Source organism: Apus apus, chromosome 2 (genome assembly GCF_020740795.1).
Source record: "Apus apus isolate bApuApu2 chromosome 2, bApuApu2.pri.cur, whole genome shotgun sequence".
NCBI lineage: Eukaryota > Metazoa > Chordata > Aves > Apodiformes > Apodidae > Apus > Apus apus.
This window is the reverse complement of record NC_067283.1, coordinates 151809895-151836649: the sequence shown is the minus strand read 5'-3', so window position 1 is coordinate 151836649 and position 26755 is coordinate 151809895. Positions and strand designations below refer to the sequence as shown.

Sequence of the window (26755 nt, the reverse complement as noted above, 5' to 3'; positions counted from 1 at the left end):
CTAGGGCTCAGCTCCATTGTCCACACAGGGTGCTAAGCATGGTTTTAGCTGCCTCTGGATGTTCTTCTGCCCAGGAACATGCGTGTCCTTTTTGCTTGTGCAGAAGGAAATTTTCTCCTAAGACAAGCACCTGTTCCAGACAGTTGTGTATGATGCTGAGGCTGTATTCATTCCCTTGGCACAGCTCCCTGGGTAAACAGGTAGATCTTCAGAAAGCAGCACTGGTACTTTCATCACCACTGCATGAACTCAGAACTGCAATAAGCTGGCAAATTAAGCTACCGATTTTAATAATTAAAAAAAAATTAAGGACAATTAAATTTAAACTAAATTAAAAATTCAGAGCCTACTTAGAGGAGGTTGCTGGAAGTCATGGAACCACATTTCTACAACCTGAGAAGCTGGAGAAGTTTGCACAACTTTCACATTGATGGTGGGAAATGTCAACGATATGTGCTTCCCCTCACTAACCAGACAAGTGTCCTGTCTTTGGCTGGGTGGACACAAACTCTTTTTTGTTAAATTTGTATTGCATGTTTGTTCTCACTTTCCTTTCTTTTAGTTGCTTATGTATCAACTGTTTCATTATTTCATCTACTTTATTTCCCAGCATCAAAGTTGGTCTGACTCATGTGGAATTCACCTTCCTTTTTAGGACAGTACTGTTTGCCCTTCTTTTATCTTCTGGTGCTCTTCCAGGAGATCTTAAAGGTAATCTCTTAAGCAAAGATTGGTTTTGGTAGTTCCTGATGGTACCCTGGAGCATCTTTCATCAGTCCCCTCTGGCTTGCAGCTACCTTACTTATCCAAATATTGTCATTCTGCTCTTCTTTCTATGCATGATTAATTTCAATTAAGTTGATAATATGGTCACAGTTAACTTTTTATTCCCCCCTTTTCTCTAGTCAGATTGAAGCAAAAAGTCACTGTACCAAGCAAGAAAGATAAAGCCATCATACAGATAAAGCACTGCAGGTACACAGCTTAGGAGTTACATAGCAACAGCTGGCCATGAATTACAGGGAGAAATCATCCACAATCTAGATGGCTCCATTCAGCCAGAAAGTGGTACTCTTCTGAAGCTAAAAATGACATAAATATCAAAGGGGGCCTAAAATTTTAATAGTGCTTGAAAGGAAGGGAGGAGTTTGGGTAAGTGAGGCTCATGCAAGTTACTGAAAGGCTGCCTGTGTCAAAGGAAGGCAGGGAGGCAAAGATGTGGTGACAGGGTGAGGTGGTTCTGATTCTAAAGGATGAAAGGATGCAAATTTATAGAGATGCACTTAATACCCATGCATTTAGCCTGAGTGTGTCTGTTAGACTTTGTTCTGAAAGCTTTGTACCTTACAGGAATAAGTAAATAATATTTTGTGCTGAAAATGGTTGCTTTTGACACTGCAAAGCTATGAAGCCACAGACAGCTGCAGGGCTATTTTACAGGCTCCATGTGCTTGATGGACCTATGCAAGCAGACAAAATATGAACTTGCAGGCTCTAAGGAAGCTTTTGGGATGCAGAAGCATACCCAGAAAAGCAATGCCATTGCTGGTTGGGGAGATGCTGACGGGTAGGAGACGAGCCCTTTGTCTGCTTATCATGACATGAAAATTCAAGGACAATTCAATTGAGCTTAGACTGATAAAATCATAGAATTATGGAATGTTTTGTGTTGGAAGGGACCTTCAAGATCATCGAGATCCAACCTGCCTGCATGAGCAGGGACACCTCCCACTAGTGCAGGTTGCTCAGAGCCCCAACCAACCAGGCCTTGAACACTTCCAGGGATAGGGTTTCCACACTACAAAAATTCTTCCTAATGTCTAACTTAAATCTTCCCTCTTCCAGTTTAAAAACCAGTTCTCCTTGTCCTTTCACTACAAGCCCCTGCAAAAAAAACCCTCCCCAGCTTTCCTGTAGCCCCTTCAGGCACTGGAAGGCTGCTAAAAGGTCTCTCTGGAGCCTTCTTTTCTCCAGGCTGAACACCCCAACTCTCTCAGCCTGTCTCCAGAGCAGAGCTGCTCCAGCCCTCTGATCATCTTCGTGGCCCTTCTGTGGACTTGCTTGCACAGCTCCATGTCCTTCTTATGTTGGGGGCTAAACCAACATATGACCAGGGTGGGTTTGCATGTAATTGACTCTATTTATGCAAATAAGCCAGGCAGAAACATTGATCTTGCATCCCTCTGTTTCTCTAATCTTGTATTGTTATAACTCAAAATCCACAGCTGTGTTTTGCTTCAATACAGATGACTTTGTTAGACTCGGGATTGAATTCCTCACTAAGAAAATTGAAGATTGATTTATTTCAGAAAAATGCATGGGTACCACCTAGGAAAGCAGTTCTTGAAGCAGGGATGTCTTTCTAGATCTTTGATAAACCTGTTTCTTAGACTGTGAACTTCTTGGGGCAGAGGCCATTTATGTATAAACACAAAAGGAGAGCACTTAGAGACCTGAATAAGCTTCTAAATATTTTCATAATCAAGTTATACACATAAGGTTTCAGAACAAGTATTCTCTTCTTGAGCTTGAGAATTTTTTACCATCACCTTGTCCTGTAAATCCTCAGTGTTTGCATCAGCCTCTTGCCTTAAGTCAAACAGATACTACGAACTCTTCAGTGCAAGGGAGACTTTTATTATACACATATAACAACAAACATTATACTGAAGCCAAGCATCTCCACTGCTGACTTCATTAATGTAAACAGCAACAACAATAATGATGAATCGATGAAGGGCCACACAATGGAAAGTAGCTCAGAGTAACAGGCTGAATTTAAAACTGAAAAAATGAATCTGATTATCAGCACAAACCCCTTATGAAGACGTTGGTCAGGATGTGGCACAGTCTCCCAGGAAAAGCATTAAAACAGCTATCATTTGTGTCCTTTATGATCAGATTGGATAATATTCTGTGTGGAACAGTCAATCCTGTAGTAGTCCAATGGGAAGGGACAGTGATTTTCATCTGTAATTTCAATTTCAAAGACAGATAGAGAGTATTTCATTGTACATCAAGTGCAGAAGTTTGGAAAGGGAGTTTTATACATCTCCTGAGACAGCAGAGATTTGTCTGTAACTAGAAGAGCAGATGACAGGGGCAGGAGGGAAAAAAGGATGGAGGTCCCAAGAGCTCTTCCCGTTCGATCACAGGTGGATCAATTGTTGGTCTGCACACGCCACCTGGAAACCTATGCAGACCTTGGGATTTTCATCTAAACAATGCAAAAACAACAAATAATGAGAAATGAATGCAGGGTCTGGGGTTGAAGGAAAGAAGGAGACACAAAAAGAATTAGACGGGCCAAGAATGTAAACTGCATGAGAAGAAAAGCAGGCAAAACTCAACTTAAGCTACAGTCAGGCAAAGCAGAAATAGGTGAGAAACATGATCACATCAAGATAAAGCTCTGGAAGCATAAAGCTTTGAGACACTGAGGCAGTTAGGAAGAGAATATCTGCAAGATGCATTTCTCAGGTCTTTTGAGATGTCTACAGAGAAGCTATCCCCTATTCACCTGGAGGCCAGTCATTCTCTTCAGGAGGAATAAAAGGATATTGATGAAGAAGATGGACATTTGTTGTCAGGACCATGTGCAATTAGTAAAAATAAATGTAGTTTTCACTTGCAGGACGTGGAGCAACTTGATTGTACCTGTTGATCAGCAGCTATGGTTTGAAATATGACCAAAGATCAGTGAGATGCAGAAGCAGATGTATCTTGCAGATGTAGGTGTATCTTGTGGATGTCCAGCTATTGGAACTCTCCACATAAGAGCAGGCAGATGGCTATGGCAGATAACTACTATCACAGAAGATATGCTTAAGATAGTACTAAGAATCATAGAATTGTTTTGGCTGGAGAAGACCTTTAAGAGAATCAAGTCCAACCATTAAATCACCACGGCCAAATCCACCACTGAACCATGTCCCTCAGCACCACATCTACAGGTCTTTTAAATACCTCCAGGGATGGTGATTCCACCACTTCCCTAGGCAGCCTGTTCCAGTGCCTGACAACCCTTTCAGTAGAGAAATGTGTCCGAATATCCAATCTAAGCCTCCCCTGTGCAGCTTGAGGCCGTTTCCTCATGTTCTAATTCTTGCTGTGAGGGTTGTGAGGGTGCTTGAAGATTGGCAAAACATGCTCCATGTTTCTACCTCCAGATACTTTGCTCTTTGGCTATAGGAAACTAAAGGTAATATTTTTTATATCTTCAATTCATAGGCACTTAGTGAGCCAAAGTATGTGATGTTTAATTAACCTTTCAGTTCAATGAGAGGTTTCTTGGTCAGAAATTCTGGGAGCTGTTCTTCTCTGTAAAGCTTTCAAATTTGTGAATAGAATTGAAAACAACTGCTGAGAAATCCATGCCTGCTTCATGGTAGCCTGCACTCACACAAAGACTGGAGTACCATAGTGTGACAGAAACAGAGAGAAAGAGGAGTTAGTTATGACATCAAGTGTTCTTTTATTGAAATACACAGGAAGGTATCATTTACTGGCACTGAGAAATACAGGACAACTCACAGAAGTGTGTTGCAATGTGAAGCAGGGCTGTTAGAGAGGAAGCTGAAATCAAGGCTGAAAGTAAAAGAAAGCATGACAGTGTAGAATAAAATTCTGGCAAAGTTTGAGCACTCCCAAACTCATAATTTGTGCAGGATGCTAGAGAGGGTTTTTAGCAGTGCTTAACAGCTACAGATAGACCCTTGGAAAGTGTCTGGAAAACCCTCATGCTAATCCAGTGACTGCCAGCTACTTGCTAAAGCATTAGGCACAAGTAGCAAGAGAGTAGCCAAGGAGCAGCCACTTCCAGTGTCAACAGCTGAAGTAACACATGAGATGGGTGGGAATAGCCAGGTGTTATCAGGTGGTTGAGACCTGTGCCAAAGTCCCAAGAAGTGGCTCTTCCAAGAGCCATCCAAAAGGGATTTTTGGATTCAAGTCTTGACATAGGTATAGCAGGGGGCCTTTGCAGCCCAGTAATTATGACTTCTGCTATTACAAGATAAAAACCACAGGCTTTGTGTTGACCTGACAGTCCAGGCTTGGACAGTCCAGACTGATTACTTGTCTTGGTATGCCTAGGCTGAGTTGATTTTAATTTTATTTTATTCTTTCCCTAAGGATAGCAATTGTGTAGCAGTCAGGTAACTATGGTCTGCTTTAGATCAGCTTCAGTTCATAGTGATACCAAAGAGTTGCAGTGTAGATTGAACAGTCTGTGAGCTCAAAATAAATAGTGTGGAAAGCATAGACATGGGTTGATACCAGAGATCCCTGACTGAAAACACAAATCTTAGAGACCCATCAGTGGTCACTGCAGAAATGCTACCATACTACTTGTGGCAGACATCTCAGGATATTGACAACACACCACAACCCTTCTCTCACTTATTCCTGAGTAAGGCTGAAATGATCAACCATAGAAGCCAGACAGGCACTGGGAGAATGAGCACAGACAGAAATAAGGGTAGATATAAAAAAGCTGGTGTCATTGGTGTTTTTTTGTTTGTTTGTTTGTATTTTTTTCTTTAATTTTCTTTTTTTTCCTTCTTGATTTTCTTGAATAACAATTTTAACAGCATTATTGAGAGTTCTCTATATTAATTGGGACTATATATGTATAATTTCATGGCTAGACTCATAATTTGGACTATTAGATTACGAGAACTTTAACTTGACTAAAAATAGCTTTGTATAGCTCCATATTTAGACACCGTCCTACAAAACATCCTTGTGTCTAAATTGGAGACACAGGGACTTGACAGATGGACTACTTGGTAGATAAGGAATTGGCTGGATGGTCACACTCCAAGAGTTGCTGTCAACAGCTCAATATCCAAGTGGTATTTCTGGCTACCTTCTTGTGTAGATTATTATCTACCATAGCAGTGTGAACATGAGCAAAGGAGCATGCACTTGGCTCCACTTTTCTCCTTAAGATCTGCTTTCTAGCTTCCTGACTTCTGGCTGCTGCAATATTTAGATGGGGGCAAAAATCATAAAGAGGAAAAGAATGAGTCACCATTCCTTGTGGAAGCAGTTAGTGAAGGCAAACTCCACATAAACAACTGTCCTGGATATGAAAAGAAAATTAACTGTTCTATATGTCACAATTGCTAACATAATGATGGCATATAGGTGTAAGAGGTCACTTAGCCTTCTTTTCTACAGACAGTAACTCATTTGTAATTTAAGGCGTTGTGTGCATAGATGCACTTGAAATTATTTCTTATTTTCATGAGAATCATAGAATCATAGAATGTTAGGGATTGGAAGGGACCTCTAGAGATCATCTAGTCCAACCCCCCTGCTGCAGCAGGATCACCTAGGGCAGGCCACACAGGAACACATCCAGGTGTGTTTTGAAAGTCTCCAGAGAAGGAGACTCTCTGTCCCAGTGCTCTGTCACCCCCACAGTAAAGAAGTTTCTCTTCATGTTGAGGTGAAACTTCCTATGTTCTAGCTTATACCCATTGTTCCTTGTCCTGTTACTGGGCATCACCGAAAAGAGTCTGGCCCCTTCCTCTTGACACCCACCCCTCAGATATTTATAGACATTAATAAGATCCCCTCTCTGCTTTCTCATGACTAAACAGCCCCAGTTCTCTCTGACTTTCTTCATAGGAGACATGTTAAAGAATAGAGTACTCTGATAGGAATCGACACTGATGTCTACAATGGTGCAAATACAAGGTAGAAAGCAGATCAGGTCATAGTATCATATGAATCATTCCAACCACTTGGAAAAGACCTTTAAAATCACCAAGTCCAACCATTAACCCTAATCTACCAAGTCCAGCACTAACCCATGTTCCCAAGTGCCACATCTGGACAACTTTTAAACACATCCAGGGATGGTGACTCAACCACCTCCCTGGGCAGAATGTTCCAATGTCTGACAACCCTTTCAGTGAAAAAGTTCTTTCTAATGTCTAGTCTAAACCTCCCCTGGTGCAGCTTGAAATAATTTCCTCTTGTTCTACCACTTGCCTACCAGAGGGTCTGCTCTGATGAACATCTGACTAAATAAGGGACGTTGTTTGAAGGCAGTGGGATCTGTAGGTGCCTCTGAAAATTATTGATGATTTGCTTTATTGTTTAAAAGCAGCCCATATAAGTCTCTTTAGCTTGGAGAAGAGGAGACTGAGGTGTGACCAAATGTTTACAAATATGTTAAGGGTGAGTGTCAGGAGGACAGAGCCAGGCTTTGGTCAGTGGTGTCCAGTGATAGGACAAGGGGCAATGGGTGCAAACTGGAACATAGGAGGTTGCATGTAAACATCAGAAAAACCTTCTTTCCTATGAGAGTGACAGAGGCCTGGGACAGGCTGCCCAGAGAGGTTGTGGAGTCTCCTTCCCTGGAGACATTCCAAACCTGCCTGGACACGTTCCTGTGGGATGTGCTCTGGGTGATCCTGCTCTGGCAGGGGGGTTGGACTGGATGATCTTTCAAGGTCCCTTCCAACCCCTAAGGTTCTGTCATTCTGTGATATTCTGATTACTCCCCATCTTCATTGTATTTCATTCTACAGTGCAAATTGCCTTTTGCCATTTCTTTATTCCTCACATTTGTTTCAGAACAAGATCCTGTGTATTTTTTCTTTTGAAAAACTTAAATCCTCTTCCTTCCTTTTCAAATTCTCTTGCAAAAGCTTTCGCCCCCCCCAAATAATCTTTCAAGAGTGATACCCAGTTGCATCTGAGGCAATTTCTGAATATTTTGTTTTCAAAAGCAGGTGAAAAGACAGGACTTGGCATTGGCATAAGAGCCTTAAAGACAGCTGGACTTTTGTGTGTGCAAACAAGAGCGTGTGTGAGTTTGTATTTATCACACCCAAGGAAGTCCTCTAGTGCTGATCTTTTTGAAACAGCTGAAAGGAGTCAGACAGAACCTCCAGTAGTCCTATGCACTGCCTCAGAGACATTGACTGCTGCCTTAATTATAACTTTCAGGTCTTTTTAAGTCTACATTTTAAAAAAGATTAATGTTGATATATACAAGCAGGATTTCTAAAAGGCCTTGGTGGTATATTGACATGTATCCGTTTCTGTTTGAATCCCAATCCAGAAAGTCTACTCCAGGTTCTGAGTTAGGAGGATTTTAAATGTTAATTCATAATGTTGACTGACTTACTTCACCACTTGTGCCCTCATTAGAAAGAACAATTTATTAAAATAACTACCTAGGCATCTCCATCTTGCTTTTTGATATTGAAAACTCTCAGCCTTGGCAATTCCCTGCCAAACTGTAAGGACATATCGCTGGTCTGCTCAACTCAGTGGAATCCAGAGAAAAAACAGACAGACACATAAGGGATAAAAAAAAAAAAAAAAAGAGACAATTTTAAATGAAAAAATAAATCAATAACCCATTTTCATAGGGGTTGAAAGACTTGTCCTATGGACTCTGTCATCTGTGGAAAAAAGACCACGAGACAGTAAATAGAAAGTCCTGTAGCGGAGAACAAACTCCCTCTGTTAAACAACCAGTCCCATAGTACTGTGCTTAAATTAAGGAACCTGGCTGTTAACAGCCAAATGCAGTATTTTATTTTTTTTCTGGAAAAGACATATTGCCTGGTTTTATTGCTTTTTAAAGTGACACTGGACCTGCTCAATCTTTCCAGACGTTGACCATCACTGAAAGGATCTGGAAGGATCTATCGTAAGACCTGCCTTATAGTGTGGGGAGTCATCCTGGTTGTTCTGGGATGATGAAGCTCTGAGAGCCCTCAGGAGCATCAGCTCTTCACTGGAGGTCACAATGGCCCAGGATTGTGTTTGCCCAAGCTAACATGAGCTAGCCAGGTCAATCAGACTAACTTCAGCCCCCCCAAAAAAAGAAAAAAACAAACCAAAACCAAAACCAAAGTGCTTTGGTGGCAAGAGAGAAGCAGAGCTCAAAGGATTAGAAACACAGCCTATAACTGTGTGGGTCATGAGGGTGGGGAAACACTGGCACAGGTTGCCTAGAGAAGCTGTGGCTGCCCCATCCCTAGAAGTGTTCAAGGGCAGGTTGGATGGGGCTTGGAGCAACCTGGTCTAGTGGGAGGTGTCCCTGCTCATGCAGGGGGGGTCAGAACTAGATGATTTTTGAGGTCCTTCCCAACCCAAACCATTCTATGATTCTATGATAGCAGCCAGGGAACTGGAAGGCAGCATCAGCTAGGCTGCTCAAATGGCTGCAATTAACCTCCTGTAGTGACTGGACTAGATCACTTCCCCTCTCCTGACTTCATGTCCTCTCCCAGTCTCTGCATTATCTATATGGGCTGTAAACATTTGAAGGGTTGTTGTTCAATGGTATTTAAACTGTGCCTAGCAAAACGGGACCCAGGAGCTTTTGGGAAGTCCTGGTGGCCTGCTTGACAACAGGAGAGTCTGGGGTTACATTCAGTGATCCTGCATGAACCATCAGCTGCACATTCAAGTCCTGAAACTGTTCTTGCTCTTCATGCTGGGGAGTGTGAACTGACTGAAGTTGGCCTCAGGAACTGGTACTTCTGTGAATTTTTCATTCCCATTTTATTGTATGTCATGTCCAAGAACAACAGTAACATTAGCCTGGATTTTTTCATATTGATATGCAGACAGAAGGAATATGAAGCTAAGAAAGTTCCCATGCAGAGGCATAATTTGAGGAATATTAAGGGTCCTGTCTGCACTGTCCCACACCGTTTGGACTGATTTGGATTATTGTGGCTATTGCTGAAAGTCAGTGCTCATCTGCTGCTACTCAGAGGTACTTGCAGCTCCCCTGGCTTCCATCCCTATATGGCAGAGCAATCTTGCTGCCCAGTGGTGGATGGGAAATGTGGATACCATGACAGGAATAATGATAGACCCTCCAGTTATCTACAGGGCAGATGACTGACCTTCCAGAATAAATAGCACAGTGGGAAAACATGAGATAATGATTTCTCTCCTTGCAAAACACTCCCTTACAAAACCAATAAAGTCTCTGTAGATTAAGATCAGGGACTCTTCAAAACAGAATAGGGAGGATACTGGTCTCCCCAGTGACACCAGTTCAGTACATGCTGGGTTGTATGACTGAATTTTGTCCTTGTACAATCCCTTTGTGATCAGCACTCCAGGCTGGGCAGATCACAGTTGGAGTAGAGCAGAACTCTAATCTTTATCTTCCCAAACTCAGCGCTGCCATAACCTTCAGCTCTGCTGGCAGAACAGCTGATGTCTCCAGCTCTTCTGAGAACACATCTTGCTCTAGTCAATCCAACAATAACAGTGAATATTTTGGGGCACTGGCACTAGGCTGGCTGTGCTGCTGAAGTGCTAGAGGGTTACTTGATGGACTTTTGCTCCATGACAGCATCCTCCCAAATGATTCCTGGGCAGAGGTTGGCTTTTAGGACCTGCCAGGGACCATGTAAAGGAGGTGATTTGAATGCAGTCACCTCTTTTTGTAGGCTAGTACACTTTATTATCATAGACATGGGGTACACCATGCATGCTGAATTCAGTATGACGGAATGTACCCAAGCATATCTAATTTATTGATATAGAATTAGCCTGAATGAATTCCAGTGTGTTTCTAAAGTTCTCAGGTTTCTTTTCTGGATAGCTAGAACTGAATTTGTCTATTCCTGTTGGTCCTGATAAAAGCTGTTTAAGACAGAAATGAAAAATAAATAGGCGGGGGGAAGGGGGAGTGCTACAGGAAAGCTGGGGAAGGAATTTTTACCGGTTCCCTTTTGGCACATAGCTGGAAGTTCTGTCAGTAGAACAGGGTTACAACTGTTCAAATCTCTGATAAAACCGGACTAAAACTTGCTGCACTTTCAGCACCACCTCATGAAGGTTCTTCTACACTGTGCAACAAATGTATGTAGTCAAGGTATCAGGGTGGGCAACAACAAAAGGTTGACATGAGTTGAAACACCTCTTGCTCCACATACCTCATTCTGTGCTACCAGCCTTCCTTGGACTTAGGCACCCCATCATGAACTGGAATTTGGATATAGCACAAATGACTGCACTTTCATAAACTAATACACCCAGAAACCTCATCACTGATTTTGCTGAAATTCAGACAAGTTCTGCTTAGATGCTGAAACAGAAATGTGAAGAAAATATTTTTTATATCAGCATCTGAAGTGCGGGATAGGCACAATTTGAGGATTTTGGGATCACATTCCTCAGTAAAAAGAGAGCAAATACAAGGTGAAGGTCAAGAAGGACACATAAGAGAAGGAAAAAGAATGAAAGGATGAAAAAGATGCATGATGGGCAAAAGATAGGTGGAAAAGGGGGATTCACAGAATCACAGAATCTTAGGGAAGGGACCTCGAAAGATCATCCAGTCCAACCCCCCTGCCAGAGCAGGATCACCCAGAGCACATCACACAGGAACATGTCCAGGTGGATTTGGAATGTCTCCAGAGAAGGAGACTCCACAATCTCTCTGGGCAGCCTGTCCCAGGGCTCTGTCACTCTCACAGGAAAGAAAGTTTTTCTGATGTTTACGTGGAACCTCTTCTGCTCCAGTTTGCACCCACTGCCCCTTGTCCTATCACTGGACATCACTGAACAAAGCCTGGCTCTGTCCTCCTGACACTCGCCCTTAACCTATTTGTAAACATTGATGAGGTCACACCTCAGTCTCCTTTTGTCCAAGCTCAAGAGACCCAGCTCCCTCAGCCTTTCCTCATAAGGGAGATGTTTCACTCCCTTCACCATCTTTGTGGCTCTGTGCTGGACTCTTTCAAGCAGTTCTCTGTCCTTCTTGAACAGAGGGGCCCAGAACTGGACACAATATTCCAGATGCAGCCTCACCAAGGCAGAATGGAGAGGGAGGAGAACCTCCCTTGATCTACTAACCACCCCCTTTCTAACACACCCCAGGTTGCCATTGGCCTTCTTGGCTACAAGGGCACGTTGCTGGCTCATGGTCATCCTCCTGTCCACCAGGACTCCCAGGTCCCTTTCTCCTACACTGCTCCCCAGCAGGTCAGCCCCCAACCTGTACTGGTCCATGGGGTTGTTCTTCCCCAGATGCAAGACTCTACACTTGCCCTTGTTGAATTTCATCAAGTTTCTCTCCACCCAACTCTCCAGCCTGCCCAGGTCTCACTGAATGGCAGCACAGCCTTCTGGTGTGTCAGCCACTCCTCCCAGTTTAGTGTCATCAGCAGACTTGCTGGAGAATCTGTTCAGTCATTAAGTCACTGCAGCAATGCTGACCCTAATCTCCCACTTCTTATCTCCCACTAAGATTTCTAAGCCTTTCAGTTCTCCTAATAAGGGCAGGCACTTCACCTGGTCTCTGTAAACCCTGCCGTAGCATCCTGAACATCATTCATAGATCTCGTCAGGAGGAGGAGAAATTTCTTGGGAATGATAAAACAACGAGCAAAACAGGAACTGCCAGGCCGGCTGGTAAGTGTGGAAGTGATGGGCTTCTTATTGATTGTACAGGAGTCTGGCTTGGAGGGATGGCTGGACATTTTTGACTTTGAAAATGTTACTCTGAGAAAGCTGAGAACAGAGCAGGAGCCAAGGATAAGAGGGATCAATGCAGACCATAGAGAGAATTAGGTTATTAATAAGTAATAAGATTGAACTTGGGAGCTAATCAAATAAAAAAGGGTATTTTCTAGCTGGGGCATTGCACAGGCACTTGATTGCCACAGTAATGGCAATGGAGAGATTAGAAACAATGAACTGTGCAGCAAAAAATGGCTGAAAATCCCTCCTCATGGAAACATTCATTTTAAAAGAATGGCTAAAAGGGAGCAATTTTCTAGAAGAGATATCTTTCAGGATATTTAACAGGGGTTGTGAACAGGAACCAGTGATCTTTAGAGCACATAAAAATTGAAACTAATGCTGGCAAAAGATGCCAGGGAAGCTTACAATCTCAATTCTTCTGGTTATTACTAGCAGGGTTACAATTTCAGACAGCTGGAAACTGAATGTCTGGGCTCTACGTACTTCTTCACACACAGGGACCATGTCCAATGATGGAATATGGTTTTCAGACTTTGGCATCTTTTTTTTGAAGCACCACTTGGTGTAAGCTGTAGAGGAAGAGCCCTGTAGCTGTGAATGACAGGGAAGTATTTGCCCCAAACTTCATTGCATCCCCAACAATGTTCATTTCTCCTATTCAGTCTTCCGGGATGGGTGCAAAACCCAGAAGACCTCTACTAAACTCTATGTATTTGAAAAATAAGTTATAGAACAACTTCCCTGTTTTTGGTTTGATTTTTTGGGGGTTTTGGGTTTGTGGGGTTTTTTGCTACATTTCTTAGGATTTTTCTGTAAGTAAAGCATGTTTACAGCTTTTCTTGATGCATTTCTCTCCTCTGTTGAAATCCCCAGAGTCTTTGCATAGATTAGATAATTGCCACTACTAAAATAGACTAGCTTATCCATTCATGTAAGTAACTCTAAAGCCAAGCTACTAATAACAACAGCCATCAGCTTTTCACTGCTGGGGAAAGCTTTCAAGAGAATTTTAAGCTTGATTTGCCTAATTTCCTTAAGGAGATCTCCAAAATCCAAAACTGAACAAGGAAATTAATGAGAAGCAGATGCTGGTCTTATTTCTGTAATATGAAAAGTCAGTTAAGGGAGAAAATCCCACCAGAGGGTTATCAGGCACAGGGAATTTGTAAGCTTGGGGTCCTACTGGGTAGTTTTCCAAATGAGGAAAGCACTTCAGATGCCTGCTGGAAAAATGGGAAAAGAGCTGACATTGCAATTCTGGTTTCAGTGGTGCTAGTCATGCTGTTTTCCCAGCACATCACTGCTGTAAAACTGGAAGGCACACAGAAAAAGTGTGAGAGGCCTGAGGTACGATGCTGAGAGTGAATCTGTGTGAGGCACAGGGCATAGGACATGTTCTCTACCTGAACTATGCAAACCTTCCATAGCTCATGAGGATGAAGAAACTCTGCAGGACCATGCTGTGAAAGGAAACCTGCACATCTGTGATGTGGCTTTGCAGGTGTTGGTACCATCTGACTGCTTTGAGGAGTCCAGGGTAGACTGTCAGTGCTGCAATTATACTGTGTAAGACCAGCTGTGTTGCTGATATCACAGCACAGCAACTTCCTGTGTTCTAACTTGTACTACTACTGTCTTACCTTGTCAGAGTCCTTGGAAAGCCAAATCCTATCAGAGCATAATAGGAAAGGAAGTTCATGCTGTTACATACAGGGCACTTTCATAACAGGTTAGGGGGCAGAAGGAGACCTAATCATCTTCAGACAAAAGTTTCTTTTCTTTCTTATAGTCTTGAACAATAACTCCCTACCAGCTCCTTCAGATGGCTTTAGATGCTATTAACATATGCAATAAGTAATCAGAAATGTAGCTAAAAGGGCAACTACATGTGAACAGGCACTGCTGGGCATTGGCTGTGGAGAAGCAGTGGCTGCTCATTCACCATCTCCAGGAACATTTTTAGGGGAAGGGGTCCACACTGAGCAGAATCAGGTGCTACCTGGCCTTCCTGGCAATTTTGTTTCTGGTGGGAGAAACGGAGGCATGAAGAAACCTAGAGTGAGTCAGGAAGGCACATCATAGCTATAAAAAAGAGGCCTCACTGAAACAAGATTATTTTCTTAACATTATCCTCTGATAAAGTAAGAGAAAGGAGAGTCTTGCTTCTACTAGCTGTCTTCTCCATGGCCCTGCAGTGTATCCTGAGTTGGGTTCCTCACCTGACAAGCTGTATGTCGTAGTGAGAGGGAGAATTTTTCCTATGGTTATTGTCATTAATGACCTTGATAATCTCTTTAAATGGTCTACTTCAGGTCTGAACTATTACTTATTTTCCATGGTGCCCAACCCACCATTTTGTCCACATATCTGGACAGTATTTGTGTGGCTGCTTTGATTACGTATCTGGGACTGCGTGTGTATCATAATAGCAAAGCCCCTGGTCAGGGTTGTTTTTAGGCACCTCCTAGGTGATAGGACAAGGGGCAATGGGTGCAAACTGAAGCATAGGAGGCTCCACATAAACATCAGAAAAACCTTCTTTCCTGTGAGAGTGACAGAGCACTGGGACAGGCTGCCCAGAGAGGTTGTGGAGTCTCCTTCTCTGGAGACATTCCAAACCCACCTGGACACGTTCCTGTGTGGCCTGCCCTAGGTGATCCTGCTCTGGCAGGGGGGTTGGACTAGATGATCTTTCAAGGTCCCTTCCAACCCCTAAGATTCTGTGATTCTGTGATACTGTGATGGTGACAGAGCACTGGAACAGGCTGCCCAGAGAGGTTGTGGAGTCTCCTTCTCTGGAGACTTTCAAAACCCACCTGGATGCATTCCTAGGTGATCCTGCTGCAGCAGGGGGGTTGGACTAGATGATGTCCAAAGGTCCCTTCCAATCCCTTATTAAATTTCTCGAGGACACCACCAGTGATCCATGTGGCCAGGAACAGCAACTTCTGCATGAGATATTATTCTAACATTTAAAAACAAGACCTGTTGTGATTAATGCAACGACAGCATTTGTGTTCTACATGTCAAAGAGAGGACAAAAGAAATACAGTGCAGGATCCATAAAGTCTTCAATGACCTTTTACTAGTAAGCTAGGTAGCATAATTCAACTTAACTCCCTGGGTTCCTAGGGATGAGAGAAAATTGGTGCAGTTTGATTAGAGATATGTTGGTGCTTTTCCAACCCACCACCATCAATGCCAAGTATGTCTTCAGAGGTATTTGTACCCATACAGCAGCATGGGTAAAAAAAACCAAACCAAACCAATGAACCGAACAAAAAACCCAACAAACCAAAACCACAGAAACCAAGCAAACAAACAAAAGAAAAACCCCATGTTTCTTCATGCTGGGATCAGAAAGTGACATAAGATCCTCAAACCTGACCCAAGAGGCTCTCAAAAGCTCCTACCCTTTCAAAAAATGTTGGCTGACTGTTGAGCCTGAAACAAGACCAGAAAGGAAGCAAGCCCCCAGGAACTCTGTTTGCCAGGGGAACAACATTTTGAAAGGGTTTTTGGTCCTCATAGCACACTGCTTGGCCTGGCACTGTGGGTGTAACAGAAGCATCTGGTTGGTGTCCTATGTGTAATGCAGTTATTTGGCAAAGTTTTATTAATACTTTTTTCTTCTTTTTTTTTTTTTTTCTTACACGGAGCCCATGGTTATATCCTGGCCTTTAAGATGCAGAAAGCACAACATTGCTCAGCTACCTTTATCTAGACAGATTCCTCAAGGACGAAACAGGATGAGAATTTAATTATCAGTAGTTCACGGATAAACTATCTCCAGTTTTCTTCAGCTGGGACAAATTGATTGGAGAAGGTATTAAGTGTAACTTGTCTGCCAAAGCTCTCCCATTATGCTTTAACCATTCCAGAACAACTCCTCTGTACACAGACATGAAGGAAGGGGTGTCTTTGTGTTTGGATTATCTTCCTCAAATGGGTGATTAGCCTGAAATTGTGATTCTGGTTGATTTTGTTTGAATCTTTAGAAAAGCGCCTTAGCTCACAGATCCAAAGAGGATTCTGTTCTACAGTAGATGTAAAGTGAAATCATGGTCAGAGCAATGAGAACCAAGGATGTCCTTAAACAATTTATACCCCAACTTGGCCTGTTTTGGGGAAGTTTAAGTGATGCACATCAGGTAATCCCATCCTTTAAGTCAAAGGAAAGTAATTTGTCCACTCTAAGTCACAGTGTCTGGGAAGACTGGGATCTATCCACTTAGTTTTTTGGAAGGGATGTTCTCTTGACAGATATTTACTTTTTTTTCTTGGCTGTGGATATTTTTTCCATTTTTTCTCCAGTGAACAGTGGTGCAGATTTTGGCAATTTCACCATGTAATCATGCTTTATTTGAAGGGGTAGACTTGAATGGGCTTTGCTCCTATGATAACAGATCTTTAGCTGCAATTGTTCTTAGCTTTTTGAAGGTGCCATTACCATTGTTTCCAGTGGCCTGGTTTTCTACATGGCTTGGGCTTTCCAAGACTGAATCTCAAAAGTGTCAAGGTTACACTGGGCAAAGGTAGGGAGAGTGAGTGACTGGGCAAATGAGATCAACCCTTTTTCTTTTTTTACTGTTCCCTAATCCTGGACTAGGCAGAGGCCAAAAAAGCCTGAGCAGAGCTTATAGCAGCTAAGAGGCTGATGCAAATTCTGCCAGGCTCCACGGTTCCTTGTGGGGGAACATGCCAGCAAGATGCTTTCTGCCCCATCCTGATCCCTTTCTGTGCCAACGTGCCCTTTGCTCAAAAGTGAGAGAAGCTCTCACTGTGCCAAATGCCACAGGGATCTTCAGCTGCTTCTTGAAGGAATCTCTGGGGCTATGTCAGCACACCAGGTGGAGCTACAGAAATTTTGGCAATATCAGCAACTCTGGGGCTGTGTTTAAGGTCACATTTCTGTGGCTGTGCTTGCCTTCATTTAATCTCGTTTGCTCTGACGTCAATGCAAATGCAGCAGTTAGCCCAGGCTGTTACATGCTCTCCCTAGCATTCTGTTTCTTCTCTCTGAAATCGTGGCTGTTTTCTTATGACTGAGTTACACTTACTATGGAGAGGGGTGGGTTGTTGTAACAGTGCAGTAGCTCGTGTGTTGGCATATTCTATTCAAAAGCAGAGTATCTGGACTTCATCATTCTGTTCCATTGATTCTTGTTATAACAGCCAAAAAGCTGAGCTCACTCTGAGCTGTGTGCCTGCACCCTCGTGTGATTCAGCCCTGAATGCTAATGTATTAGTCCTGCCTATTCTATACATAAACAATTTATTACCTGCATATGAATTAAATTTTCATGACACAGATTAATGTATTCTGCCTACCATCTGGAAGGTCCTACAGCCGTCTCCAAATGGTGCAGGGATCCACAAAGCCATGAAATGCAGTCCTTCCCAGAGCAGACCACAGTAGCTGAGTAATACTGCACAACTTTAGGACCACTAGGCAGAATGGAATAAAAGAATCAACACCCTGGGTTGGAAGAGATTATAGTGATTTTCACGAGCAGCTCAGCAGATTTAACAGACTCCCAGTTCTTGCAAAATGTCCAAAGGGCATCCATTGATTGGAAGGCATAGGCAAGTCCATAGAAAAAGTAGTAACAGTTCCTATGTCCCCTGCCTGCCCACTGCACTGCTCCATAAAGCAGCCTCTGTTTGAAGAGCAGAAGGGATAAGAGTCAGATAATAGGCTTGACGATAAAAGAAGTGACATCAAAATCTTTCAACAGCTGTGTCATTAGTGAATCAGAGGACAGGCTGTCGTTGACTCTTCAGGCCTTAAATGCTACAGCATTCAACAAGGAAATGGTAAGTTTTCAGGGAATTGGAAAGCTTTGGACTTTCAGGTCATGTTTAATCATTTTTCACAAAGAAGCTCTATTTGTAATACCCCTGCTGTCAAAGCATCAGTGGATTAACAGGACTAGCAGGTAATTCTGCTTTAACATCAATACTGGTATAACAGTAAATGTTGCCTACAGCTTAATAAGAACATTCAAAAAATGTATTCATGGAGTGACAGTATGAAGTGAGTAACAGCCACAGAACGTGGGTAAGAAAATTATCACAAAGGGTTGAACAAATATTCAGGGCTCATCCCAGTCATTAAAGAGAAAGGGTCTCCTTCACAGGCTCTGGTCCACTGCTAGCTCCCTAGTCTGAGTTCTCCTTTCTTTTAGCTACTGGAGCCACAAAGTCAGTGAAGTGGGGCAGGATCTCCTGGACGACAAGTCACCCCACTATCCGAGGCACTGTCTGAAGAGCCTTGTCTTCAGAGAGCGTGAGCTGGTCATTCTCCATTTCAGACTGGACTCTAACAGCTGAAGTGAGCAGAGCTGACTCCTGTCCATTCTGCACAGCCTTCAAATAGCTCACAAATACCTTCCCAAAGTCTTTCCTAGCATAGGGAATCCTCCAGTGTGATGAGACTATGCCTGAGGCAACCCCTAACTAAAACATGAGGCAAGCCTGGGCTAGAAACAATCTCAACGCCTTCTGTTGGAGCTGTGGTGGTGAAAAAAATACTGTGGCAAGGGGAAGACAGTGAGAGGAGCTTTGAACCTTATAGCTGGACAGTAAGGAAGATTTTAGGACTGGAGCCTCTTCATATTAATTTATCCTTATCCACAGGGCACCTTTGAAGATGCCTTTACTGTCAGCCAATGTGGTCAAGCCAGTTTTTTCAATTCTGGCCTAACTGGTCTGACAAAACAGAAAGGAACAATTCTGGCAGGACTAATGACCTCACAGTGTTGTGGAGAGAGGGGTCTGGGGGCTTGAGTATCTCAGAATTTTCTAAGACATGAACTTCCTAGCCTATGCTTTAAGAAAAGCTAATGGCACTGCTGACACCTTCTTTTCGGAAGACAGGGCTGCTCATTTTTCCATTCTGAATGAAATATTGCAGGGGAAAGCTGAGAAAAGGTGCTGGTCTCCCTGGGTATTTCTGAGTGCAATGGATGAGTGGCGGCCAGAGAACAGGCGGATTGAATGATTGCAGAGTTGCTCTCACTGCCTTCAAGGTGCTGGCCTCTGTTATCAGTGGGATAGTGCAGAGTACCAAATTAATTCAAAGACATGAGTTTCCACTGTAGCAGATAGCTCCATCTCTCTGGATTTTACAGTGCCAAACTCTAAATTAAGAAAAACTGGCAAGAGAAGAGCTCAGTTTCTTTGTCTCTGCAAGTTCTGCCCGTGCTGCTATCTTTGTGGGCATATGAAGTAAGCAGGAGCTGGTAGTTAGCAGAGGATATTGCCTTTTTCATTTCTGCTTCACTCCACTCACAGCAGTGAGAAGATTTAGGCTAGTATTGTAATGTCACACACACATCCCAGCCCACATCCTGGGACATCTGGAAAGTATGGGTCCAGCTGCAGATGCTGATCTTTACAGTCTTGTTTAGATGGTCGAAATCTAAATGTGCTGCATGTGCTCAGGACTTGGGGACATCAATCTCCTTATTCTGACAGCTGAGGCTAAGCTTTTGGAAGTTGAAGATAGAATCTTGAATTATTATTTAGATCCTTAAATAAGTTGGAGAAATGTAAGTGCAAAGCGAGTGCTGCTGTTGAAGTACAGGTCATTTATTTATATCTTAAATCTGGATTTAGAAGTCTAAAATTAGTTACTCATTTTTTACAAACCTTTGTCTTGGTCTAAATAAGGAACAATATCCCTGTTTAGAAGTTGAAGTTGGAACACTTAGCTTCTGTCTTTGATTATTGAACAGGTACCACCTTCTGTAGAGCACTTGATCTCTGAACATTATGTGGAATTAAACCTATTTTGGCAAGAAACATAATCTCATTTCACCTGTTCCTGAGTAACTTACACTCTCTAGTACACTAACATCCAAAATGCTCTTATGGGTTAGGCATGGGAACAAGTAGAAATTTACAGATTGAAAACACAGTCACAGAAGAACAAAACATCTTCACTGCCATCAAATGAGCAGCTGGTGGTTGAAAAGGGATTTGAAGTGGGTTGTCTGACACTGGGCTGGTGTTCAGACCACTCAGCTCTCTTTCCTTTGTTCTGTTTTGAAACTTTTGTTGCAGTCATTGTCAAGATACCAAGCAGTGCAATGGAAAGGGAGTTGTGGTGGAATGACACATGATATCTGCATCCTGCACTGAGGAGACTAGTGCAAAGTCCCCTCACTCACTCCAACTTGGTACCTGGTTATTTTGCCATCAAAAATAGCTAAGTGTGATGCTAGCACTGTCTTGAGTGCTGTTAATTACATGCAGTGTTATGCTTCAGCTTCACCATCTTGATGGACCATCTGACCTCCTATGACCCACTGACTCACATACACCACCATTGTGTTAATTTTCTTCCAGCACAGCAAAAGATGATGTAAGTTCCTGATGTTGCAGATGGGACTTTTATTCCAGCTGACCAAAGCAGAGTACTGCAAGGCTGCATATTTAAGCTTTTTCTGGGAGTTATTTGGGTGCTGGCTCTGTTGGTTGCATTGTCCATTCACAATAACCCAAGCTGTATATGCAGAATCTGCAGTGGAAGCAAACATCTAGATGTTTAAACTGAATTGTTTCTCTCTCCTGTTGATTGACAGCATGTGTCATGGGTCTCCACCTGCCAGAGGGCTTTTCAGTACCAGAGCTTTAGGCATCACATAGAGAATTAAGGCACACTGAAGGCTTGGTGTTTATTTTGGAATTGATTGCAAAACCCTCCACTCTGGGGACAAGCTTTCAATCAGATAAGCTGGAGGATTTGATCTGTGAACTTCCTTTCTTAGGTATTTCTGTCCTCCCCTTTGAACTGCAGCAATCAGTTGATACATGTGATGATGGGAAGGAAAAGCATCTGAGTTATGTAACATCTGCTTATCACTACAGATTATCCTGTAGCAATGAGATTAGAGCTTTTCCTTATGTAGGAAGAGCTTGGGGTTTAGTGAGGTTTTTTGTTTGGTTGACGTTTGTTGTTGTTGGGTTTTCTTATGTAATGTGTGATAAATATGGTTTCATTGAGCAAGGAGAGGAAACCTTACAAGTGTGACAAAGAAAACAGGGATTTTTAAGGGAAGCAGAGATTTTTTAAAGGATTCTTTTCAAAGATGCTGTATCTATAATCACGTGTGCTGTAATCCCAGTATTGCCTTCTTGTCATTGCGTTCACAATGGGACTAAGATGAGAGAGCATTTTGGAGCCAGACAAGTGGTTTCCCTAAAACAGTGCTTTGGATCTCAAGCCCTGCAGAGCTTTGTGATACCACAACAACCTCCTGCTTTTTCCAGCTGATGGATTGATTTTCTGGCTAAAGTCCAGCTGGTTGTTCGGATATCTATATGCATCCCATGTGTGATATGCTTGGCCCATTTTACTGCTCCTTACTTCTGCTATGTACATACCAAGATAGAACGCCTGGGCTCCTGTGGCTGCTTTACATCTGAATGCTTTAATCAGTTGTAGAATGACTGAGGCTGAGGACCAAGACTGGAATAAAACCTCACCTTCATCCCTTCTCTTTAGCTAGTCATCAAGCTGGTGAACAAAGTTTCAAAACAGCATCAGATTTCCCTGAAACTCTACTGCAAATCTCAGTTTCTGCCTACAAATCAAGCGGTTACTACCCTGCAACGAGCAGACACCTCGTAAATAAAAGTGAAGTAAAAATTGCAGAAGAACCTTTTTCTGAGGACCATCCAGTCTGGGCACTAAGGGTCACCAGATTCCTGTTTATGGGGAGCACCAAGTTTCCTAAATCTCAGGCCGTTCCATGCTAATTTGTTGCTGTGCTACAGTGACTCCAATAAATTTAGTAAAATGTTGATAACAAACCATGACCCTTCTTGTCTCTGCCCTTCCATTACTGTGCAGTTTGTATCAGAAGGATAAGCAAGCTGAGGCTGGGAAGGAAAGGATTTAAATTACATGAAGGCTGTGATTTCTAAATAAAGGGTGGTGGTCCCTTTGCTAATACCACTATCACAATATGATCCTGAGAGCTAGAACCACTCATTCTTTGTATGGGTCTCTCATGGGCTGCAAAGGGAATTCTGGGCACAGAGCAATTACCTACACAAGATCGGGCCAATCACTTAATTAAATTTTAAATAGGAGTATACACATAGCAGATGGACATTTTGAGAAGGTTCTGAATAATGTGTGCAGGGTAGCAGAGGATGAAGCTTATCTTGCCTGTTAGCCTTGGATGAGTTTTAAGTGTATTAACAGTAGGACTTCAATCTGATTTAGGTGTTATGTAAAATTTCTCCAAGTCTTCTTAATTTGGCCTAATTTTCCTCAGATGAATGCAGCAGTGAAGGATCCAATCACATAATCACTCTTGTCTGAAACCAGCATGAAAATAAAAAATGGCCACAACTAGAAAGAGGCATTGTCTGAGCAAGTTGTTCTATGGGCTTGGATAGGTAACTGGGTTTTAGCTGGACTACTCAGTTCTAAAGGCAGATAAAAGACTTTCCAATCAAGATAAAAAATGCTAATTTGTAGGTATTATGCTGTTTACCTTTCCTTCTTTTCCATTTCCATGCTTTACTTTGTTTTGAAGCTCTCATTCTGTCTCACTGCTTTATGTGTTTGCATTTTAGGACAAGGGTTTGTTTATGTTTATTTTATCTCACTTCACATTTACAGAGCTGTAGGCATCCTTCACTGTTTTCCTGGAACACAAGACATAGAAAGGGCAAGAGGAGTATAATTTTTATTACAATGATATTAAGCTCAGGTACTTAAAAAAAAAAATACAATTCCACCAATATCAGTGAACAGGAATTGCCAATGCAGACTTGATTGGATGAGATGAGAGACGTGTGAGGTAAAATAGCCCATGTTCTCTGTTGGTCACAGGAAAAAGAAGTTAATATAATTTTATAAATATAATAGAAAGTTCTCAAAGACCAAGATACACTCAGGAATATTGCTCTTGACTGTCCCATAAAATGTATATTCTGTACAGGAAACAGAGAGTGGGAATGGAAAAGAAACCTTAGGGAAGAAGACTTAGTTGTTTGGGCAGAAGCAGGGTCAGAGCCCACCTCCTGATGCCAGCCACGAGCCAGTCAGTGATTGCCACATTTGTCATTTAGCAATTCCTTTATTTAGCACCTCAGGAGTATTGCTTTTGAAGCTGAACAATACCCACAGTATTCTGAACATCATCTAGTCCCACTCAAGGTTATTTCTATTGACACAAGCAAAATCATCATTGGTTTAACTGTCTATTCTTTATGGAAAAGTACCTTTTGAGATTAGGCAGAATTCTGGTGGAAATGAAGATGCTTGCCCTGCTCTATAAAGTACCTGTCAGTGTAAGAACAGGAGTGAGCAGGGTGATCACCCTGATCAGAAATGCCCATCACTCAGCATGGAGGAAAAGGGAAGCACTGGACTGGGAGCTTCCCTAAACTAACATAAATACTCTGGTATTTCCCATGTGCTGGGGAAGTCCTAATTAGTGACTGCAGTGGACAGTCTGGTGCTGCTCACTGCTTAGAATGGACACTCAGTATTTGGGACTGAGTGGGAGAAAGAATGGTAATGCTGTTTGAGATGCACCAGTGACAGGGAGGAGACAAGCCCTGACTCCTCAGTTGTCAGCCTTATTGAGTCTCCAGATACAGAGACTACATTTGCCCTTTATTTCAGATTAGCCTGGGGTAAGCAAAAATGCAAGGCACAGTGCTTAAGATTTATGGTTATAAGGAGCACGCTTCAAGGGACACCACACTGGTACTCTTGTCAAACTCTCAAACATCATACAAAAAACCTAACAGTGATGACTAATACAACGTATGATGGTGATCCCCATGTCTGTTTTCTTTCAGGCTGTCCCAATGGCTGAAGAAAAGCCCGGGTATAACTGCACTGTCAGTGAAGTCACCATTGTGAACCTAAAGCCTGAGAAAAATCCCATTCTCATTTTGCCAGGAGGGAAGCCAGGGAGTGAAAACAGAAACCTTGGTTTACATCCCCCTTCTCCAAAGATTTCAGAGATGAGGCTGTCCCAGGGAGACAAGAAATTGTGGCCAGAAAAAGTGAAAAAAGAGGAGGTTTTGTCTCCCAGCCTGCATCGTGCACATGAGTTTTATAGCATGGATAACATCACCCTGAAGAGGCCAGTGAGGTTGGCCCCTCTGGATATCCCTGTGGAAGTAAAAGAAGCTCAGCTCCAAAGGATTATGAGCATCCACAGAGAAACCCAAATGGCTGCTCAGAAGCTGACCATTACTACCAGCAATGAACCCCATGTGAAAAGGGTAAAGAATCTGGCTCAAGGGGAGCTGGAAAACCTACAAAAGATAAAGCTGAGTGAGAAGTCTGCTCTGGAGAATAAGGATGATCCCCCACACCCTAAAAGCAGCAAACCCCTGGGAGAAATTCAAATTGTTTTGCCTCCGGAGACACCTTCTAAGCTGACTAAACAACCAGTTGTCGAAGAAGCTCCCAAGGCACTCCTGAAGCCATTAATTCCCACTCTCCAGGTATCTGACATTCATGAAGAGTCTAACAGCCTTGACAGCACCCCCGAGCCATGCCAGAATGGTTCTCGGCGCCGATTCAGAGTAAGGCACATGAAAGAGCAGCAGGAAGACCAGGGGAAAGCTAAACCCTTAAAGGTCACAGATCCAAGTGGTGGAGAAGGCAAGCAGAAAACTGCAGGTCAACGAGCACAAAAAACCCTCAGTGATGCAAGCAAGCTCATTGAAAATGTGGCCAAAAAGCAGAAGGAACGAGGAGCCAAGCAAGAGGAATTGGATGAAGCTTCTCTTGTGAGGAGGCAGTCTACTCGAAGGATGGGCTTGGGAGACATCATCCAGGTGGATGAAGACTGAAAATCACTTGCCATGTAATGCACAGAAGATTTAGACACCATAACTACCCAAGAAAATGTTTTAGGCTGAGTGCTTGGATAGAAGTCTTCAGAAGATTTTCTGGAGACATTAGTAAACCACAAAGTGAAAATAAGTTGATGTTGAACATCTCAGTCATTTCTAAGATGCTCAAGCAAGTGGTTCATAGGACAAATATCCTTCTGCAACACTAGAAAGGCTCCAGCTACAGTTCTGTGTAGCATTGAGTACAACTTTTCAAGACATGAAGGAAAAATCTGGATATGAACTGGACAGGGGGATCAAGAGAAAAACAGAAACCTAGAAAATATTGTGTCTGGGGTGAGAGAAAAAGAAATAACGCAATTTGCTCTAAAAAACACCCCCCACACACACATTTTCAGCTGTATCAAGGTTGTTTCAGAAAGACAAGACTAAAATGTTCTCCATATATATTGCTGGCAGAACAAAAAGTAGCTGAAGACTTAGCAAGAGACATTTAAGTCAGAAAAGAAGAAATCCTTTTAAGCACAATAAACACAGAAGAATACTGTTTGTAGAGATGGGAATCTCTGTCTGTGAAGTTTTAAGTAATGCATTAGACAAACACCTGCCAAGGATGATTTCAGAAGAGTTAATCCTTCATTCAGACATGAGAAGGGCCAGATGATCTGTAATGCCTGTCAATCTGTATTTTCTGACATTGTATAATCTATCTTTTCAGTTGTCCACTTGCAGGGCTAATAACCAAGCCATGTAGTGTAAAAACATACAATAAAAGTAACTTTTCACTTTGCACTGATTCTTCTTCATTGTTTTACAGCCAGTGTCCAGATATTCACCAAATCCTTCAGGAACCAGCATCTAAAAGATGGTTGCTTGTCTTTGATTTCTTCAGACCTACTTCCATTTGCCCTTTCCCATCTTGGAACAGGCAGGAATCCCTGTATTTTCATTTTCTTGTCCCAAAAGATCTTGTTTTGCACTTTTTACCTGTTCAGCTTTGGTCATGTTTTAAAATTATCATAAACAGAATGTATGTATAACACAAAACAAACCAAGCATGCAGAGTCTCAAGTTAGTCCCAGATTTTTTTTTAGGGAGCAAAAACTATTCTGTGTTTTTTTAAATAGCTGTTATGACAAGCTGCCAGAGAGCCTGGCACAGTGCAAATATTATTAATAAGGTTAACATACAATCCGATTTGCCTTATAAATGGCTTTTACAGCAAAAAATGGGATTTTCACTCTCTTTGGGTAGTTCATTTCCTTGGCTGCTTGTTTTTTAGTAAAGGTGGTCTTTGCTGCTTATCAAATGATCTTAGAAGCTGGGACTTAAAAAAAAACAATGGTGAGACTTGCCATAAATTTAGAAGAGTTGGCAAAAAGACATGATGACTTTGGAAAAACAGAAGGTGGCTAGAAATAGCAGAACTCAG

The 26755-nt window shown here is 42.4% G+C and overlaps 1 protein-coding gene across 1 annotated transcript; it reads left to right on the top strand.

The window, feature by feature from the left end:
* Positions 1 to 12283: 12283 nt before the first annotated feature.
* Positions 12284 to 25787, top strand: LOC127381749 (uncharacterized). Its single transcript, XM_051612438.1, has 2 exons — positions 12284 to 12411; positions 24313 to 25787. Exons 1-2 carry the CDS (start codon positions 12370 to 12372, stop codon positions 25318 to 25320), a joined length of 1050 nt encoding a protein of 349 aa, XP_051468398.1. The 5' UTR covers positions 12284 to 12369; the 3' UTR covers positions 25321 to 25787.
* The last annotated feature ends 968 nt before the right edge of the window (positions 25788 to 26755 follow it).

What these genes read in the sequence shown, in the direction of transcription:
- LOC127381749 (XM_051612438.1), top strand. Translation starts at nt 12,370, where the DNA reads ATGATAAAACAACGAGCAAAACAGGAACTGCCAGGCCGGCTG. An exon ending in AGGAACTGCCAGGCCGGCTG is followed by an intron (nt 12,412 to 24,312) that starts GTAAGTGTGGAA and finishes GTTTTCTTTCAG; the next exon opens with GCTGTCCCAATGGCTGAAGA.